General features: G+C 39.9%; 2 protein-coding genes across 2 annotated transcripts in view; both read left to right on the top strand.

Annotated features, from left to right (window-relative positions):
• The window catches only part of LOC127987083 (uncharacterized), a 187,872-nt gene that overhangs the window by 3,421 nt on the left and 162,474 nt on the right, over window positions 1-21,977 (top strand). The window contains exon 2 of the mRNA XM_052589377.1: window positions 2,779-2,955. Coding sequence (XP_052445337.1) covers window positions 2,779-2,955 — 177 coding nt within the window. The remainder of the gene's footprint in view (window positions 1-2,778; window positions 2,956-21,977) is intronic.
• LOC127987061 (mucin-5AC-like) lies at window positions 4,271-15,074 on the top strand. Its single transcript, XM_052589340.1, has 2 exons — window positions 4,271-4,362; window positions 10,179-15,074. Exon 2 carries the CDS (start codon window positions 10,362-10,364, stop codon window positions 14,283-14,285), a length of 3,924 nt encoding a protein of 1,307 aa, XP_052445300.1. The 5' UTR covers window positions 4,271-4,362; window positions 10,179-10,361; the 3' UTR covers window positions 14,286-15,074.

Raw genomic sequence — 21,977 nt, 5'->3', positions numbered from 1 at the left:
ACCCCAGCCCTCCCCGCAAATAAAGTAAAATGTTCTTACCCATTAACATTTAATCTGAACAGCCTATATATGTGCAATATTTTAAAGAGCCCTCACTAACTGAGTTTAATGCCACAGTTATTTTAGAATGCATCTCATTTTTGTTTCTGTGGCGGTGCGTCGGTCTCGCCATTAATACTTTATATTTAACATGATCATTTATGTCCAATATTAGTGTTAAACTTCTGGACTATAAATTAAATCTACTGTTGACTGATTTTGCAGAACATTTAGACTGATAACTTCTGTGCGCAGACACGGCAGATTTGTCCCAGGACGTGCGATATGACAGTTGCGTCTGTCCATATATGAACTAGCTGTTTTAGATACAGTATTTTTATATTTAACTTTAGTTTATCAGTATGTTTGAAAGTATATATATATATATATATATATATATATATATATATATATATATATATATATATATATTATTATTATATTTTTTTTTTTTTTTTTTTTTTTTTTTGATTATTGATGATTCCATAGGTTCTCTCTCGGGCACCTGCGTGGTTTAAAACACCAAATAGTTATTCAATGACAAGAACAAAGAGTATCTCTCTTGCTCCATGCATGATAATATCGTGTATAGTTGATCTGATCTGTTTTGAAAAATGACCATATCGCCCAACACAACATATATGGATTTTTTGGTTTTTAATGACCCGCCCCAACTCGCCCTGCAAATAAAGTGACAGTCTTTACCCGCCCCAACCCAGGGTCCTCGGGTTATGATACGACCCGCGCATCACTATTGCATGGCCAGTTCAGACCAAACTAAATTAACGATGAGACGAGATGAATCCTCCAGTTACTTGGAGCGCTCCGGTCTGCACCACTCTGCACCGCTCTGAAAGCTGCCAGTTCACACCAAAGCAACGAAACGGTGCATTGATCATCTTGATAGCACAACGACTCTTTGTACTTCTGTCCAACTTCCAAATTTTGGCTTATTTTTTTTGAAAATGGATATATATCATTTGTTGCATCTTAATATGAATGAGGATACGGTTATTGATAAATTGAATTGTTATTGACTGTTGCTCGTATTATCATTTAGGGGGGCTTAGGAACATTTTGGGGTGGCTTCAGCCCCCCTAAAATAGGCCTAACGATGTCCCTATCTCCTGTCCCTGAGGGAGTTTTGGTGGAGACCGTGGGCTTGGAGGGAAGCCCTCCCCAACCTTCCGCTGCGGAGGGTGAGCTTTAGCTGGCCTCTTGGATGTACTATGAGGAACTAATGGACATTTTCCAGATGGATTTAATAGACTGGTTTGGTGAGGCATTACCCAGTTCTTCTGTATCTCTGCTGGTTCCACCCAGCCCTGAATCTCCTGTGTCTCAGCTGGTTCAGCCTAGCTCCTGTCCTCCAGTGTTCGCTCCCAGCCTTCTTATCCTGCCTCCTCTTTAAACAGCTAGTTCCTCATCCCCATATCTGTTGGTGCCTGTCAGTCCATCAGCGCCCCCTCACTCAGCTCCAGCTGGGAGCTCTGATCCTCAGCTTGGGGACTTCCAGTCTCTGCCTCCAAGCCCTGGACTACACATCGGTCCTTCGACCCATTGGCTTCGCCTTGGCACTCTGGATCCTCAGTGTCACTCTGGCTCTCCGTCTGCTCGGCTCCAGCCTGGCCTCCTCAAACATTGGCTCAGTCTTCATCAGTTGTCCTCAGGGTGTCACTTAGACCAACTCCACCTTGGCTCCTCCCTCCCTTGACTCCACCCTGGGGCTTCATCCTGGCTGGTCTTTTGACAAATATCTGGCTTCTCCTGTTCCTGTCTTCACCTTGGCTCCTCCCACTCTCCATACCCCATGGACTTACTTTTTGGACTCTTTTTGCATCTGGCCCTCTCCTGTTCCACGCCGTACTCCTGAGCACCCACCCTCCCTCCTCAGTTGGAATATGTTATGGAGCGGGGACACACTTTCTTTGGAGGGGGAAAAATGTCACATGTCTGTTAGCCTGTTCCACTGTGACCTAGTTTCTTTCTCTTGTTAACTGTGTCATTTGGTTCAGGTGTTTGTCATTCATTATTGTCATTAGCTTTCCTTTATGAGTCATGTTCTGTTCTCAGTTCAGAGTCTGTTCTCATTGATGTGATTTATTTTCCTTTCTCCTGGATTCTCTAATTAAAAATACTTTTTTTGTCCATCTCCTTCATCCTCGTTTGATTTTACCTCACCAACCTGTAACACACTGACCTTTAGTACTGAAGCTATATATTATTTTTTTACATGTTTCACAGGAGACAAAATATGTTTTTTTTTTCTGAATCATTATATTCAAAAAGGCTTTATCTACATATAAATTTATGTATTTATCTGTTTATCCTTGAACACTGCTGAATGTTTGCTCCTTGTGATATATTTGTCTGTGAATCCTTCAATTGTCTTCAGTATACTGAAGATGGATCTCAAAACCATATAGTACCTGGAAACGGTTTGAATATGCAGGAGATGCTGGAAAAAATATGTTTAACTGCTCAGGACAAACAAGGGCTTCTTGAAAAATAATCACAATAACAACAGATTTTGATCTTTTAGATTGCATGGTTTAAGAATCAACTTTTGAACTGGTTAATTTGTGTATTATTATAATACTTTCTTCAAGGCAAAGTGTTTGACATATCAATTTTTGTCACTAATAATGCAGATGAACAGAGCAATTTTATTTCATATAATTTTCATTCAATGGAAAGAAATGGTGAATTGATTAAAATTATGATTCATTTCTTTTTCAGGTGCATCTGGTGTTGATATAGATGCAGTGTTGTTGATGGAGGGAGAATCAGTCACTCTACACACTGGTGTTGAAACAAACCCACAAGACAGATTCAGATGGTATTTCAATGACACTCGCATCGCTCAAATCACTGGAGATCTCAGGAAGATCTGTACAGATGTTCAGTGTAATAAAGGTACTGAGAGATTCAGAGACAGACTGAAGCTGGATCATCAGACTGGATCTCTGACCATCATGAACATCAGAAACACAGAATCTGGAGTTTATAAATTACTGATAAGTAGCAGCAACATCGACAGTGAAAAGAGCTTCATTGTCAATGTGCATGGTGAGTCACGTTTGAAAGATACTCCTGTAGCCTACAAGTAAATCACACAATGCATGTGTTATTAGTGATAACTTTTATTCTTACCTGTATATTCAATTACATTGTTTTATCAGTTACCTTCTAACAATCATCTTTTTAAATCCATCCCTAATTGTACAGTCATTTTTTTGTTCACCCACCAGGAATCCAAAGTGCAAACTATTTGGTTTAAAAGGTTTTCAATAGCACAAAATGTGAAAAATGTAATATCCACAGTTCTTTATGTGATGTTTCTCCCCAAAAGATCATCCTGCATCTGTTGGTTTGTGTTTCAGATGTTCCTGAAGAGAAGAGAAAGTCAGTGAAGGAGGGAGAATCTGTTACTTTAGATCCTGATATAGTACAAAAACAAAATGCTTTAAAGATGTGGTATTTTAATGGTAGTCTCATCATTGTAATCACTGAAGATCAAAAGAAGATCTGTACAGACGTTCAGTGTAAAGAGAGATTCAGAGACAGACTGAAGCTGGATCATCAGACTGGATCTCTGACCATCATGAACATCACAACCTCTGACTCTGGACTCTATACACTACAGATCAACGGCAGCAGATTTGCCGTCATAAAGACATTCAGTGTTACTGTCACTGGTGAGTATCATTTTAATCATTCAGTGCTTTTTCACTTCAGTTTCAGAAAACATGTTTCTAAATCGACCCAGAAAATGTTTTTGTTTGAAGAAGTGAGCTTTTACTCAATAATACAATATAACAGATACAATCTAATATCTTCACATGCACATCAATCTGACAGACAAATACTACCTTATGGATTTTAAACTTTTGAAGTCTATTGTTGATAGAAAAAAAATAAAAATACAAATCATAATATTATCAGTCAGTTTTCCTCGGAAGACATCTTTTTCTTGTTTTTCTTGATGTTTAAGCTGCTGTTGTTGGTGCTGCTGTTGCTGCTTCTACTGCTGTTTTCGTTGCTATTCTGCTGGTTGCAGCTGCTGGTGTGATTTACTGTTGCTGCAGGAGATCTACACAAGCAAGAAAACCTGGCAAGTATTGCGTACGTTTGATTTAACAAGCTGGAATAATGACATTTACTCTGCAAAAACGGTGCAAAACAAACAAGCAAACAAACAAAAATTAATAAATAATCTTTAAAATTGTGTTAAGGTATGTATATTTATTCTAACTGACCAAATTAAAATTTTGTTGTTTTGTTCAAACAGGAAAAACGACACAGCACAATGGTCCCGACCTGGTGAGACACCACACAAAATGTCATTTTACATGAAATTAGACCATATAATATACCATATCATATCATTGTATTATTATTATTATTATTATTATTATTATTATTATTATTATTATTATTATTATTATTAATATTTTGTTGGGAGTTTATTTTAGGATTTTGTTAACTGGTCTGTAGTGATTACACTGTAGGTAGGTATGACTTTAAGATTTCTTCTTTTGAGTGGAAATCTGTGAGTAAAAGCATAAATACTCTGGGGAGTTGCTTTATAGAAATTTAAGATATTATTCTTACTGAAAGTGACACCAAGACCATTTAATAGTATAAAGCTGCTTGCTTTAAAGAGCAGGGTATATGGTATTTTGTGTCCTAATATTGTGTTGGGAGTCATTCTTGTCTACAGTTCATCTGCTCCGGTGGTGACAACAATGGTGGACTGGTGACAGTCACTCAGGGTGGGTGTAAGATAAGACACCAGTGCAGTCTGTGCTGAAATGCTACCATCAATCAAACTATTGTGGGATGGGCATGTTTAATGATGTCTAACAGACAGGCATCTGAGACTGGGGAAAACATTTGAGGAGATAAAAAAAAAAAAAACACTGGGTGAATTTTTATCATTATAGGTTTGTTGTTTACACACACTGCCAGCACACATTTCAGTTCAAACATCTTGTAAAAGCCCATGTGGCATCCGATGACCCCTTTAACAGTTTTTGGTTCTGGTATTTTCCGATTTTACATGTCATGCATCTAAAGTCAGAAAACATTGTAATTTTCTCAGAATTTACATTAAATATTTCATTAAAGTCATTTGCCAATGATTTCAAAATAATGTGTTCCAAGCAAATTAGGAGCAAACCCCTCCCTTCCATAAGCCTGCTCTGATTGGTCAGCTGACAAGCCTGTTGTAATTGGCAAGGAGATGAATCATTGAGCCAGTTGAGTGCTACCATTGACAAAGTGCCTTTACATGAAACAATAATACAGTGATCCAATCTGTTCTGAAAATAAGGACATAAAATACTAAAACACTTATGCAAGCGAATTGTACCCACAGCTATAGTTTAGCTGCTAAACTGTGAACACTTAAAACAATAATAGAGGATAAGTTAGCCGAGAGCTAACACGACTAAATTATAAAACAATACAGTTTATAAACCACACTATTTTAATGTTTGAAGGAAGACAGACAAAAGACGCTTTGTCTTATTTTTTTAATCAGAACAGGGAATAGCTGTATCACAGGCACTCCAGCCTAACTAACTTGCTTGTCTCTCCTGCATTAACCCTATAACTGCCGGTGCAGCAAAATAAACCGCAATATCAATATGATTATAAAGTCTGTGCACCACACTACATTTTTTTTAATTTTTAAACAAAGTAATTAAACAACATCCGCCTATATTAAGGTTGTCATTTGATATTGCAAAAAACAAACAAACATTATTTTGTGTATTTGGTGTAATGAAATGTGTTTATGCAGTTTAAGGTTAAAAAAAAAACATTCTTTTCCACATACTGTACATAATTGTTTCTCCTCTATGCCCCGCACACTTCGATTTTTACAAGGATCATCGGTCTGCAAATCAAGGTGTGCTGTGATTGGCCAGCTATCCAGTGTGTTGTGATTGGCCAAATACCTCATCAATACGAAATCAGCGTGTGACGGAAATGTTATGTCCCTTAACATATTGCGATGCCTTGTGCGGCCGGAACAATGAGACATAAACATTAAAACCATTATAAGATCTTCTTTATTCATCAAGAGCTTGTAACACTCCAAAGAGAAAGAAAAAAAAGGAAATCACATCATATGATCCCTTTAATCAACACATTCTTAGGAAATAGTGGGTTCACAGCTAATTATCAGAAGTACTTTAGTAAGACAGTAATATTGTGCTTTACATGGAAACCTAAATCTGCACTAGGCACACATAATCACATATTGGCACTCAATTTAAAATGTACACATAACGTATCATCAATCGTACTTATAGGTTGTGGTTCGGAGAGCTTCTCAGGACAAATTAAGAAGATTAGAAGCCAACAAATATAAAAAGCCAAGATTAGAGAAGCAGTCCTCAGTAAAAGGACAAGCACACAACAAAAGGCTTGAATTGTATTTCTTTGCTATCTCTGAACACAGCATCTTCTCAATGTATACACACTAACTAGTGGAAGTGTTTGTGGTCAGGTCAGTGTGTTCGTTTTTCGCAGGCAGGCGGGGGTTATGCAAATGTATTAACCTGTAAAGTATATTTTAACAGGCAAAAGATTCGAAAATATGATGACTTGTTAAAGCGATTCAGAACCGAATTTCTCTTTTGAGAGACATCTTTATTTATTATGCACTCTCTTGGTTAACAACTTTGCAGATTGTTTTCTTTTAAGGATTTTTAAACTGCAAAATCTATATTTTTTTTTTTTTCAAAAACCCATGTGACTTGCTCATTAAAGCTCTATTGTATAAAGTGCAATATAAATAAATGTGTAATTACTGAAATAACCAAATTGCTGCTTGTGCAAACAAATAAATGTCCTTCTCAAAAATTAGCATATTGTGATCAAAGTTCATTATTTTCCATAATGTAATGATAAAAATGTAACTTTCATATATTTTAGATTCATTGCACACCAACTGAAATATTTCAGGTCTTTCATTGTTTTAAAGGTGCTGTAGGGAACTTTTGTAAAAAAATATTTTTTACATATTTATTAAACTTGTCATTATGTCCTGACAGTAGAATATGAGACAGATAATCTGTGAAAAAAAATCAAGCTCCTCCTGCCATTTGCAGTTACAGACCGCTCCCAGTAAGAAATCAACCAATCAGAGCTGCGGTCCGTAACTTTGTTTGTGTTCAAAATGTAGAAAAATTTATATAATAAGCGAGTACACCATGAATCCATTTTCCAAACCAGGTTTTTGGCTTGTCCTGAATCACTAGGGTGCACCTATAATAAGTGTTTATATTCGGACTATTTTAGATTGCTTCGGGGATACCACGGCGGAGTAGCCCAGTACCTTTGTGATTCTTCATAGACATAAACAGAGAGAAGTAGTTCCGGCTACGATGTTCTTCCTCAAGACGCAAGCAGTGTTTATTAACCGCTAGAGTGTCAAAAGTTCCCTACCGCAGCTTTAATACTGATGATTTTGGCATACAGCATATGAAAACCCAAAATTCCTATCTCAAAAAAATTAGCATATCATGAAAAGGTTCTCTAAACGAGCTATTAACCTAATCATCTGAATCAACTAATTAACTCTAAACACCTGCAAAAGATTCCTGAGGCTTTTAAAAACTCCCAGCCTGGCTCATTACTCAAAACCGCAATCATGGGTAAGACTGCCGACCTCTGACTGCTGTCCAGAAGGCCATCATTGACACCCTCAAGTGAGAGGGTAAGACACAGAAAGAAATTTCTGAACGAATAGGCTGTTCCCAGAGTGCTGTATCAAGGCACCTCAGTGGGAAGTCTGTGGGAAGGAAAAAGTGTGGCAAAAAACGGTGCACAACAAGAAGAGGTGACTGGACCCTGGGGAAGATTGTGGAGAAGGACCGATTCCAGACCTTGGGGGACCTGCGGAAGCAGTGGACTGAGTTTGGAGTAGAAACATCCAGAGCCACCGTGCACAGACGTGTGCAGGAAATGGGCTACAGAGAAGCAGCACTGGACTGTTGAAGTACTTTTTTTCGGATGAAAGCAAATTTTGCATGTCATTCGGAAATCAAGGTGCCAGAGTCTGGAGGAAGACTGTGGAGAAGGAAATGCCAAAATGCCTGAAGTCCAGTGTCAATTACCCACAGTCAGTGATGGTCTGGGGTGCCATGTCAGCTGCTGGTGTTGGTCCACTGTGTTTTATCAAGGGCAGGGTCAATGCAGCTAGCTATCAGGAGATTTTGGAGAACTTCATGCATCTACTGAAAAGCTTTATGGAGATGAAGATTTAGTTTTTCAGCATGACCTGGCAACTGCTCACAGTGCCAAAACCACTGGTAAATGGTTTACGGACCATGGTATTACTGTGCTTAATTGGCCTGCCAACTCTCCTGACCCGAAACCCATAGAGAATCTGTGGGATATTGTGAAGAGAAAATTGAGAGACGCAAGACCCAACACTCTGGATGAGCTTAAGGCCGCTATCGAAGCATCCTGGGCCTCCATAACACCTCAGCAGTGCCACAGGCTGATTGCCTCCATGCCACGCCGCATTGAAGCAGTCATTTCTGCAAAAAGATTCCCGACCAAGTATTGAGTGCATAACTGAACATAATTATTTGAAGGTTTACTTTTTTTTGTATTAAAAACACTTTTATTTTATTGGTCGGATGAAATATGCTAATTTATTGAGATAGGAATTTTGGGTTTTCATGAGCTGTATGCCAAAATCATCAGTATTAAAGCTGCGGTAGGGAACTTTTGACGCTCTAGCGGTTAATAAACAGAACTGCTTGCGTCTTGCGGAAGAACATCGTAGCCGGAACTACTTCTCTCTGTTTATGTCTATGAAGAATCACAAAGGTACTGGGTTACTCCGCCGCGGTATCCCCGAACCAATCTAAAATAGTCCGAATATAAACACTTATTATAGGTGCCCCCTAGTGATTAAGGACAAGCCAAAAACACGGTTTGGAAAATGGATTCATGGTGTACTCGCTTATTATATAAATTTTTCTACATTTTGAACACAAACAAAGTTACGGACCGCAGCACTGATCGGTTATTTTTTACCGGGAGCGATGGAGTTTCTGCAAATGGCAATAGGACCTCTGGGAGGAGCCAGAGGAGCTTAATTTTTTTTCACAGATTATCTGTCTCATATTCTACTGTCAGGACATAATGACAGGTTTAATAAATATGTAAAAATATATTTTTACAAAAGTTACCTACAGCACCTTTAAAACAATGAAAGACCTGAAATATTTCAGTTGGTGTGCAATGAATCTAAAATATATGAAAGTTTAATTTTTATCATTACATCCCTTACGAAAGGAAAATATATTTACCAATATATTTCTTAAAATATATTGTGATATATTGTAATATATTATTTTCCCTTTTATTTTCTAATATTTTATATATTTGAATACATTTAATAATATATTGATGATACATATATTATATAATATATTGCAAAATATACAAATGATTGCCACTCATTTTTTATTTAAAAAAATAATCTATATAAGAATATATGCCTAATATATTACATGATATTTTTCAATATACTGCAATATATTTTTGTTTCATAAGGGAATATGGAAAATAATGAACTTTTATCACAATATGCATTTTTTTAGGACCTGTACACATCAAATTAAGATTCTTTCTTAGCTGTTGTTTACTCAGCACTGTTATTTTTGTTGTGTGATTATTTTGTTATTAAGAGGAAAGTGCACCTAAATGTACATCAAAACACAGCTCTCAGCACTGCAGGTAGCGTTCGAACGTTTGTAAACTGTACATCGCTGGTCGCGTATCAACCTTATTCTTACCATTAAAATGTATAAGAAAAATAACTTAACCATGAGTATATTAGGAGCCTAAGGGTTATGTATCTGTTTGAGATTTCTGTGTGAAAGTTTGTTTGGTTTCATTCAAAAAACTTCCAATAAAAACACCAATAATAATGAACTTATATAAGTGAGCACTGCATCTGTGTTTTTTAACTCCAGAATGAAGAACAGAGATATTTACATTCAGTATACATCAGACATGAAATAATGTGTTTAACTGAATCATCCATTTTTTCCACAATAATTTTTTTTTAAATATATTCTGGGAATCTGTTTTCTTTTTTCTTTTTTCAGGAGGAAGGTGAAGAAAAATCACCCCTTCTTCAGCCTAACACTCTGCAGAAAGATGTTGCTGATAAGCCACTTGTCAATCATGTGGAGACCCCACAGACAAATGAGACATCCATTGACCAGGTGGGGACCCTGCTGAAGGATGTTGCTGATGAGCAAGACGTGGATCAGGTTAAGACTCCGCAGATGGGTGCTGCTGATGGGTCAGTTGTCAATCATGTAGAGACCACACTAAATGATGCTGCTGATAGGTCATCCCTCAATCAAGCTGTGACCCCAAAGATGGATATTAATGATAATCAATCCATGGATCAGGTTAAGACTCCGCAGACGGGTGTTACTGATGGGTCAGTTGTCAATCATGTAGAGACCCCAGTAAATGATGTTGCTGATATGTCATCCCTCAATCTAGCTGTGACCCCACAGATGGACATTAATCATGGACAAGCTGTGAATCAGGTTGAAATACTGCAGACAGCAGTTGGTGACGAGCAAGCTGTACATCAGGTTGAGATTCTGCAGATGGGTATTGCTAGAGGGGCACTTGGTAATCAGGATAAGACCCCACAGACAGTTGTTGCCAAAGGGCCATTCGGTAATCAGGCTGAGACCCCACAGACAAGTGTTTCTAAAGTGCAATGCGGTAATCAGACCAAGACCCCACAGACGGGTGTTGCTAAAGTGAATTGCGGTAATCAGGCTGAGACCCCACAGACAAGTGTTTCTAAAGTGCAATGCGGTAATCAGGCTGAGACCCCACAGACGAGTGTTTCTAAAGTGCAATGCGGTAATCAGTCTGAGGCCCTGCAGACGAGTGTTTCTAAAGTGCAATGCGATAATCAGGCTGAGACCCCACAGACGAGTGTTTCTAAAGTGCAATGCGGTAATCAGGCTGAGACCCCACAGAAGAGTGTTTCTAAAGTGCAATGCGGTAATCAGACCAAGACCCCACAGACGGGTGTTGCTAAAGTGCAATGCGGTAATCAGACCAAGACCCCACAGACGGGTGTTGCTAAAGTGAATTGTGGTAATCAGGCTGAGACCCCACAGACGAGTGTTTCTAAAGTGCAATTCGGTAATCAGTATGAGGCCCTGCAGACGAGTGTTTCTAAAGTGCAATGCGGTAATCAGTCTGAGGCTCTGCAGACGAGTGTTTCTAAAGTGCAATGCGGCAATCAGGCTGAGACCCCACAGACGAGTGTTTCTAAAGTGCAATGCGGTAATCAGGCTGAGACCCCACAGACGAGTGTTTCTAAAGTGCAATGCGGTAATCAGTCTGAAGCCCTGCAGACGAGTGTTTCTAAAGTGCAACGCGGTAATCAGACCAAGACCCCACAGACGGGTGTTGCTAAAGTGAATTGCAGTAAACAGGCTGAGACCCCACAGACAAGTGTTTCTAAAGTGCAACGCGGTAATCAGACCAAGACCCCACAGACGGGTGTTGCTAAAGTGAATTGCGGTAATCAGGCTGAGACCCCACAGACAAGTGTTTCTAAAGTGCAACGCGGTAATCAGACCAAGACCCCACAGACAGGTGTTGCTAAAGTGAATTGCGGTAATCAGGCTGAGACCCCACAGACAAGTGTTTCTAAAGTGCATTGCGATAATCAGGCTGAGACCCCACAGATGAGTGTTTCTAAAGTGCAATTCGGTAATCAGTATGAGGCCCTGCAGATGAGTGTTTCTAAAGTGCAATGCGGTAATCAGACCAAGACCCCACAGACGGGTGTTGCTAAAGTGAATTGCGGTAATCAGGCTGAGACCCCACAGACGAGTGTTTCTAAAGTGCAATGCGATAATCAGGCTGAGACCCCACATATGAGTGTTTCTAAAGTGCAATTCGGTAATCAGTATGAGGCCCTGCAGACGAGTGTTTCTAAAGTGCAATGCGGTAATCAGTCTGAGGCCCTGCAGACGAGTGTTTCTAAAGTGAAATGCGGTAATCAGGCTGAGAACCCACAGACGAGTGTTTCTAAATTGCAATGCGGTAATCAGGCTGAGACCCCACAGACGAGTGTTTCTAAAGTGCAATGCGGTAATCAGTATGAGGCCCTGCAGACGAGTGTTTCTAAAGTGCAATGCGGTAATCAGTCTGAGGCCCTGCAGACGAGTGTTTCTAAAGTGCAATGCGGTAATCAGGCTGAGACCCCACAGACGAGTGTTTCTAAAGTGCAATGCGGTAATCAGTCTGAGACCCCACAGACGAGTGTTTCTAAAGTGCAATTCGGTAATCAGTATGAGGCCCTGCAGATGAGTGTTTCTAAAGTGCAATGCGGTAATCAGTCTGAGGCCCTGCAGACGAGTGTTTCTAAAGTGCAATGCGGTAATCAGGCTGAGACCCCACAGACGAGTGTTTCTAAAGTGCAATGCGGTAATCAGGCTGAGACCCCACAGACGAGTGTTTCTAAAGTGCAATGCGGTAATCAGTCTGAAGCCCTGCAGACGAGTGTTTCTAAAGTGCAACGCGGTAATCAGACCAAGACCCCACAGACGGGTGTTGCTAAAGTGAATTGCAGTAATCAGGCTGAGACCCCACAGACAAGTGTTTCTAAAGTGCAACGCGGTAATCAGACCAAGACCCCACAGACAGGTGTTGCTAAAGTGAATTGCGGTAATCAGGCTGAGACCCCACAGACAAGTGTTTCTAAAGTGCAATGCGGTAATCAGCCTGAGACCCCACAGACGAGTGTTTCTAAAGTGCAATGCGGTAATCAGTCTGAGGCCCTGCAGACGAGTGTTTCTAAAGTGCAATGCGATAATCAGGCTGAGACCCCACAGATGAGTGTTTCTAAAGTGCAATTCGGTAATCAGTATGAGGCCCTGCAGATGAGTGTTTCTAAAGTGCAATGCGGTAATCAGACCAAGACCCCACAGACGGGTGTTGCTAAAGTGAATTGCGGTAATCAGGCTGAGACCCCACAGATGAGTGTTTCTAAAGTGCAATGCGATAATCAGGCTGAGACCCCACAGATGAGTGTTTCTAAAGTGCAATTCGGTAATCAGTATGAGGCCCTGCAGACGAGTGTTTCTAAAGTGCAATGCGGTAATCAGTCTGAGGCCCTGCAGACGAGTGTTTCTAAAGTGCAATGCGGTAATCAGGCTGAGACCCCACAGACGGGTGTTGCTAAATTGCAATGCGGTAATCAGGCTGAGACCCCACAGACGAGTGTTTCTAAAGTGCAATGCGGTACTCAGTATGAGGCCCTGCAGACGAGTGTTTCTAAAGTGCAATGCGGTAATCAGACCAAGACCCCACAGACGGGTGTTGCTAAAGTGAATTGCGGTAATCAGGCTGAGACCCCACAGACGAGTGTTTCTAAAGTGCAATGCGGTAACCAGGCTGAGACCCCACAGACGAGTGTTTCTAAAGTGCAATGCGGTAATCAGTCTGAGGCCCTGCAAACGAGTGTTTCTAAAGTGCAATGCGGTAATCAGGCTGAGACCCCACAGACGAGTGTTTCTAAAGTGCAATGCGGTAATCAGTCTGAGGCCCTGCAGACGGGTGTTGCTAAAAGGGTACACAGTAATCAGGTTGAGACCCAACAGCCAATGGCCTTTGCTAAAGGGGCATGTCCTAATCAGGCTGAGACCACAAAGACGGGTGTTGCTAAAGGGGAATTCCGTAATAAGACTGAGACTTCCAAGACGGGTGTTGCTAAAGGGGCATTCCGTAATCAGGCTGAGACCTCCCAGAAGGGTGTTGCTAAAGGGGCATTCCGTAATCAGGCTGAGACCTCCCAGAAGGGTGTTGCTAAATGGGCATTCATTAATCAGACCGAGACCCCAGAGACGGTTGTTGCTAAAGAGGCGTTCCACAATCAGGCTCAGACCCAACATCCGGGTGCTGCTAAAGGGGCATGCCCTAATCAGACTGAGACCCCGCAGATGGCTGTTGCTAAAGGGGCATGTCCTAATCAGGCTGAGATCCCAGAGTCAGGTGTTTATAAAAGGGCACACCGTAATCAGGCTGAGACCCCGCAGACGGGTGTTGCTAAAGGGGCATGCCCTAATCAGACTGAGACCCAACAGATGGGTGTTGCTAAAGGGGCACGCCCTAAACAGGCTGAGACCCCAGAGATGAACATTTATAAAGGGGCACGCCGTAATTAGGCTAAGAACCCAAAGACAGGAGTTTATGAAGGGGCACGCCGTAATCACACTAAGACCCTGGAGATGACTTTTGCTAAAGGGACACGCCCTAATCATACTGAGACCCCAGATAAGGATGTTTGTAAAGGGGCCAGGCTATAATCAGACTGAGACCCCACAGATGGAAGAATCAATTTATATTTCGTAATTAATTTATAATTTATAAATAATGTGTTAATTTTGTTTATAATGTATATGTTTTTTATGTTTGTTTACAGTTAATTTTATTTATTAAGTATATTAAGAATGTTGATGTCTAACTGTAAAAAAAAATTAGACTGAGGGTAGTAAATTAAGTCCTGTGTCGCTAAAGACCCAAGGCATGCAGGTTAAATTATTAAAGGTTAATTAACAGCATTTACAGTGTAAGACCCCATAACACACTAATCTATTTTAATCAGATTATTTGTAATGACATTATGCAATTTGCAAGAACTTTTTCACAGACTACTGGATGTGCCCAAATGCACACATGGGAATTTGAATACAATTATCTGTCAAAAAACACACAAGTATTGAACCGTATCAGTAGAAAGTCTGTTGATGATACAGTACATCTTTACAATTTTAGCTTTGGCATCTTGACAGAACTACAGAGAAACATGATTAAGACACCAGTATGTTGAATTTTAGATGTTGTTGTATTTATTATAGTTGTGAAATATAATGTTTTTTACAGTGTATCATGATACTGATGTGAACAATTCTGCATAATAATTCTGAAAAATATTAAATAAATAAATACATAAATAAGCCCATCACTGTTATTCTAAATAAAGCATTTTTTTAAGTTAGATATGTCATTAGGAAGCAAAGCACTTGTGCTACTTTTATACTATGTATGAATGAGAGTTAAGCGCAATAAGCTATGCACAGAATGTGTTACTTGCACTGACTGACACACCTCTCAAACAGCATGTGATACCAAATTAAGTTGTATTTAGTGGTGTATTGTGGTTGAACATTCAGATGCAAACATAATTATTTCAAAAATTTCTATATATAGTATATACACCTTATTTAACCAGCAATCCTCCCTTGTTTGTCAATGATAAACTGCTTTTTCCAAATTCTGTGGCCCATACAAACGCTTTGGCTTTTGGTTCATATGTTGTTTTGTGTGTGCAATAAGATGGATAAAGATTTGCTAGATCATATTCATGTATAGGCTACTTGAGGGTATGACTCTGAATTAACAGATGCCCCCCCCCCCCCCCCCCCCCCCCCGATAGGTGCTTGTGCCCCTAAGGTTGAAAACCCCTGATCTAATTAAGCACCTAACATCATCACATGCAGCCACAAATTTAGTGGCAAAGAATGCTGGTGATAACGTGAACTCTGATACCAAAGGAGAAGACGGAGTGATGACATCAAAGCAACTAAATCTAGATTTTCTCCACCGCAAACTCTTACCACTCACAGAATTAGGCCACATCCACACGAAGCCAGAGCTTTCTCTATCCAATCTTTGTTTAATAAAAAGACAACCATTCAGTGTTTGTTCATGTAGTTGTTAGTATTATGCGACAGACATGGGGACTTGTGACTTGGTGACTTGGACTCGAGTCGACTCGAGTCGCTATTTTTAGGACTTGAGACTTGACTCGGACTTGGAAGTTAAAGACTCGGGACTTGACTTGACTTGAGACACGATGACTTGAATGACTTGAGTGTTAATCACAGCATGTTTTCAGTTTGAATATAAAATATATAAATTATTTTTTAAAATAAAGCTGATTACTCAGCTGGAGCGCAGGCTGAGAATAGCGTCGTGACTGGATCAGGACACAATCATCAGTCATGCCCTCTCTACCTTACACACACCACGCCCACTTAAAATCAGATATCACATCACATCAACATGTCAGCCTGAGAGGTACCGAGGGTCATCGCTTTTGTCTTCAATAGTTCGCGCCTAAAAACGCGTGGAAAACGCTAGTCGCGCCGCTTTCTCCTTCTTTCCAAAGCGCTCGGGCAGAAGTGCTCTGGGGCGTCTGTCGTTGCTAAGCATCCATGACACGCTCTCTCTCAATGAAGACGCGGAAATTTCAGCAAAGGATAAATGGATTTGCAGCACTAAAAATCGCTCGCAGTAGCTCTGCTACTAAATTCATTTCAAAATGGCAATCCATATACAGCTATGATCAGCTGTTCCTTCATCTTAGCTGAGCTTTCAACGTTGATACGGGAAAGGTTGAAGCTGATTGGTTAGTTATTGTCACATGACCTGCGGTGCGCTTGCGGCATTCTGAAAAGTGTAGGGGTCCTATCTTGCACCCAGCGCAATTGACTTTGTACACCGACGCATGTGTCATTCCTATTTTGCACCCGCGCAAAGCGCGCTTTTCCCTCCACAGAGGCACGTCGCTAAACTAGTGAATGAACTTGCGCTCCCTGGGCGGTTCAGCGCAAAAAAGGAGGCGTGTTCCGGCGCAAACAATCCCTGGTGCTATTTTGCTGTTCCATTAAACAATTGCGCCACTGACCAGAAAAAACCTAGTCTAAAGTCAGTGGCGCGTTGCGCGTTGTTCATTATGCTATTTTAAGGGCGCACGCTTGACCATAATGTATAGCGTGCACAACGCGCATACACTTTGCTCATGTAATCTACACAGATGCAACAGTTATTTTTGCAAAACAGAAATTGTTACACTAAAAAAAAATTAACACATGAAATGACGGAAATCATTGTGGTGTGCCACGAAGATGTGAACAAAATAGGCATAAATCTAGCTTACAAATTATTCAGGCTAATTGTAGTAATTAAGGATCAGACCTGTTTGAGGTCATATATTATAAGGACATCTGACAAATTGATTTGTCAGTCAAGAACCAGGAAAAAAAATCGATGAAACAATTGTGGATATTTCCTCCCACGCCTGTTTAACCGACGCTATTTTGGGTGGGTTTCTCCCATCCCCATACAACACAACTTCTCTGTCTTTCACTGCTCTTACAAGAACATCAGTCTCCTCGGCTGTGAACCGCTCCTGGCGTGCGCCTGGTAAATACGCCATAATAATAGCAATCCATAATGGAACTTGCGCACCTGCTTTTAAAGGGAATGTTGGATGAAGTTCTGATTGGTTTATTTCACGTTACGCCCAAACCACACCTATGAATAATGAAGCTACTTCAGACCAACCCATTTTAGATTTGCGCCGGGCGCAAGAGCCATTTATCCCGCCGGGAAAATTGCAACAGCGCCGAGACCCGCCCACAAACTTACTTGCGCTTCGCGCTTTGACACTTGCGTTTCAGATCGTTAAAATAGGGCCCCTAGTCTAAAGTCAGTGGCGCGTTGCGCGTTGTTCATTATGCTATTTTAAGGGCGCATGCTTGACCATAATGTATAGCGTGCACAACGCGCATACACTTTGCTCATGTAATCTACACAGATGCAACAGTTATTTTTGCAAATCATAAATTGTTACACGAAAAAAATATTAACACATGAGATGACGGAAATCATTGTGGTGTGCCACGAAGATGTGAACAAAATAGGAATAAATCTAGCTTACAAATTATTCAGGCTAATTATTCTCCCATCCCCATACAACACAACTTCTCTGTCTTTCACTGCTCTTACAAGAACATCAGTCTCCTCGGCTGTGAACCGCTCCTGGCGTGCGCCTGGTAAATACGCCATAATAATAGCAATCCATAATGGAACTTGCGCACCTGCTTTTAAAGGGAATGTTGGATGACGCTCTGATTGGTTTATTTCACGTTACGCCCAAACCACACCTATGAATAATGAAGCTACTTCAGACCAACCCATTTTAGATTTGCGCCGGGCGCAAGAGCCATTTATCCCGCCGGGAAAATAGCAACAGCGCCGAGACCCGCCCACAAACTTACTTGCGCTTCGCGCTTTGACACTTGCGTTTCAGATCGTTAAAATAGGGCCCTAGATGTTTTTAACTCGATGCAGTGCGCGTCGTGAGCGCGTTGCTTCCATTATGAGCGCGCATACCGCGCGCCTACATTGGAAATAACGAACTTGCGCGCGCAAAAGACGTGATGTGAACGGCCCCCAATGATCCTCTAGCAGGCCGTCAAAAAATTCCATTCCAGGGGCGGCGCTAGGGCTGGGCTAAGGGGGCATAAGCCCCGAATATTTTGTTACCTAGTCTTTCTTATAGAGCAAAACAATTAATCAGAAAAACAAATGTAGCTGCCGCGATTACCCAATCATGAGAAGTGCATATTACATAGCCTATATATATATATATATATATATATATATATATATATATATATATATATATATATATATATATATATATATATATATATATATATATATATATATATTTATACAGTACAGAATATAAATATGACGTATTTTAAGTTGTTTCATACTTTTTGTTATGTACAGTACAGACCAAAAGTTTGGACACCTTCTCATTCAAAGAGTTTTCTTTATTTTTATGACTATGAAAATTGTAGAGTCACACTGAAGGCATCAAGGGCTATTTGATCAAGAAGGAGAGTGATGGGGTGCTGCGCCAGATGACCTGGCCTCCACAGTCACCGGACCTGAACCCAATCGAGATGGTTTAGGGGTGAGCTGGACCGCAGACAGAAGGCAAAAGGGCCAACAAGTGCTAAGCATCTCTCGGGGAACTCCTTCAAGACTGTTGGAAGACCATTTCAGGTGACTACCTCTTGAAGCTCATCAAGAGAATGCCAAGAGTGAGCAAAGCAGCAATCAAAGCAAAAAGTGGCTACTTTGAAGAACCAAGAATATGACATATTTTCAGTTGTTTCACACTTTTTTGTATATATATAATTCCATATATAATTCCACATGTGTTAATTCATAGCCCTTGATGCCTTCAGTGTGAATCTACAATTTTCATAGTCATGAAAATAAAGAAAACTCTTTGAATGAGAAGGTGTGTCCAAACTTTTGGTCTGTACTGTACATAACAAAAAAGTATGAAACAACTGAAAATACGTCATATTTATATTCTATACTCTGAGAGAGAGAGAGAGAGAGAGAGAGAGAGAGAGAGAGTGTGTGTGTGTGTGTGTGTGAGAGAGAGAGAAAGTGAGTGTGTGTGTGTGTGTGTGTGTGTGAGAGAGAGAGAGAGAGAGAGAGAGAGAGAGAAAGAGAGAGAGAGTGTGTGTGTGTGTGTGTGTGTGTGTGAGAGAGAGAGAAAGTGAGTGTGTGTGTGTGTGTGTGTGTGTGTGTGTGTGTGAGAGAGAGAGAGAGAGAGAGAGAGAGGAGAAATGTAACAAAGTTTAATGTTGTATGTAAACTGTGTTTGAGAGAGAGAGAGAGAGAGAGAGAGAGAGAGAGAGAGGTGTTCAGAGAGGAGTCTGTTGGATGTTTAGTTTTTTAGGGACTCAATGTTGAAAATGTAAAACATTTCAAACACTGTTGGCAGAAGTGAAAAATAAATAATTTTAGGAAGTTACAATTTTGTTTGATTCCATGATGTATTTTACTGAACATGAGTATTTACAATGCAAATCCAAATTATTTTAATTTACTGACAGTTACCTATATCTTGTCTTTTAACTTTATTAAGATCAGATTCTGCAGGTAAAATAACAATATTAAGGTGACTTGACTTGGACTTGACTTGACATAGCTTGTGACTTGACTTGACTTGACTTGCCCAAGAAAAAAATACTTGGGACTTACTTGAGACTTGAAGGTTAAGACTTGAGACTTACTTGAGACTTGCACATGTGTGACTTGGTCCCATCTCTGTTATGCGACATACCGGTGTCTGGTCAAGACGTGGGGTGTTGACATCATCGTTTTAACTAAATACACAGATTGGGTATAAACACAAAAATGCAAAAGTATCGTTTTCAGATTTATCCTGGGACCTGGCTTAATAAAAAATAGCGGTTTCATGCTCCCCAAAATGCCGGATCCATCTGGATGAAACGCCAATACGTTTCAACATTTTTATGTATACAGATAAACACGTCTCCATATGGACAGGGCCTTAAATAAATTAATATCTAGCTACTAAGTTGAGGACATGTTTCTGTTGTTGACTGCCGAGCCAGATTCTTTCCGGGCAATCAATGTGAAAATACATGTGAGAGAGAGGGTATACCCACCATGCAAAAAAAATACTTTTTCAATGTAGGTAGACACTGAGTGTGCCAGAATGGATAACAAACTCAAAAAGACCTTTGAACACATGTTTCAGTTTATACAGTTTATCTCTACAACAGCTGGTATTTGGAAGGCACTTAGTAAAAGCTATCTTGGTGTAACTGTGCCTTCGATAAATCCGAAGCAGCACTAGCATGCAGACTATTCAAGGGTTGTCATACATGGCATAATTGCAATTGAGCTTGACAACATTCACTCACCCAATGACATATCCCATAAAATTACATCAACTGTCATGGATAATGGCTCTTATATCGTCAAAGCCTTTAAAAGATACCAGCCAGTCGAGGAGAACTCTGAGGATTAGATGGCTTTTACGGACATTAATGATGTTTAGCAAAACAGTGGTGGTGATGATGATAATGATGATGATGATGATGATGGTGGTGAAGTTGTGGTCACTTTGTCGACATATCAGAAATGTGCTGCACATACTTTAAACTTGTTTAATGTACTGATGTTGACAAGTGATTACTGTCAAAACCACTAACAAAAGCAATGTACAAAAGCATTACAACACAATGTACAGGCTTATGAAACAAGTCTAATCGTTCAATAGTGGCTGCAGAGACCATTGCAAAGAAGCTGCTTGTCCCTTGCAGTGAGAGATGGAATTTGTTTTATAATTGTTCTGGAAAGCGAGGATGCTGTCTTGGCTGCTGTGATCCTGCGCAAGTTCCGATTGCATTAGCTTCGGACACAGGACAGCAAGTCTGCTGTCGTTTTATTCATATTTATGACACAGACTGCAGTAATGTTAAACTGCTCTCAAGCAGAGCTAACATACACATGCAATTTCTGTTCCAGACGTTTATGTTCACAGACATAAATGACCTTGTTTATGTAACTTCTGAGTTTCTGACATAAACTGTATTTGATGGTTTAAGCGCAATAAGACATAAAAGAGAACTTAGTTTAGTACTCAAGTTTAGTACTCTATTCTCTGTTGTTCATAGTCTCAAGCATGCTGAGTTGTGGTGTTTGTGATGGTCAGAGATCCAGTCTGATGATCCACCTTCAGTTTGTCTCTGAATCTCCAATCAGGAATGTTTTTGTCTTTTTTTTTTTTTTTTTTGCCTTTGGACATCAGTGCTATTGAAAAAAAAAAAAAGTCTTACTAGAATTTCTTATTTTAGTTCGTTATTCACCATAACTGATGAAAACTTAATCAGTTAATAACCACTGAATATTTGTATGATACCATAAACATTACAACAGTGAATCAAAATTTAATTTATTTTATTCTTAAAATGATTCCAAGGCATTGTCAGACAAAGAAAAAGGATCTTTATAAAAACAGGATGTGATATTGACAAGAATAGCTCTTCACTAGCGCCACTGATGATGGAAATAAGTACTGAAACTTGCAGTGGTATCAAGGCATGAAGGTTTGTGAATATATAGACATGCATATTTCCATGAATATAAAAATTATATAGCCTGAGTTTCCTATTACATAACATTAAAAACATTAAAGTTATATTATCTTATCATGCTAACAGGCACAT

This window comes from Carassius gibelio, chromosome B22, assembly GCF_023724105.1.
Source record: "Carassius gibelio isolate Cgi1373 ecotype wild population from Czech Republic chromosome B22, carGib1.2-hapl.c, whole genome shotgun sequence".
Classification (NCBI taxonomy): domain Eukaryota; kingdom Metazoa; phylum Chordata; class Actinopteri; order Cypriniformes; family Cyprinidae; genus Carassius; species Carassius gibelio.
Note: the sequence above shows the minus strand (reverse complement) of the source record. Positions and strands in the feature narration are given on the sequence as shown.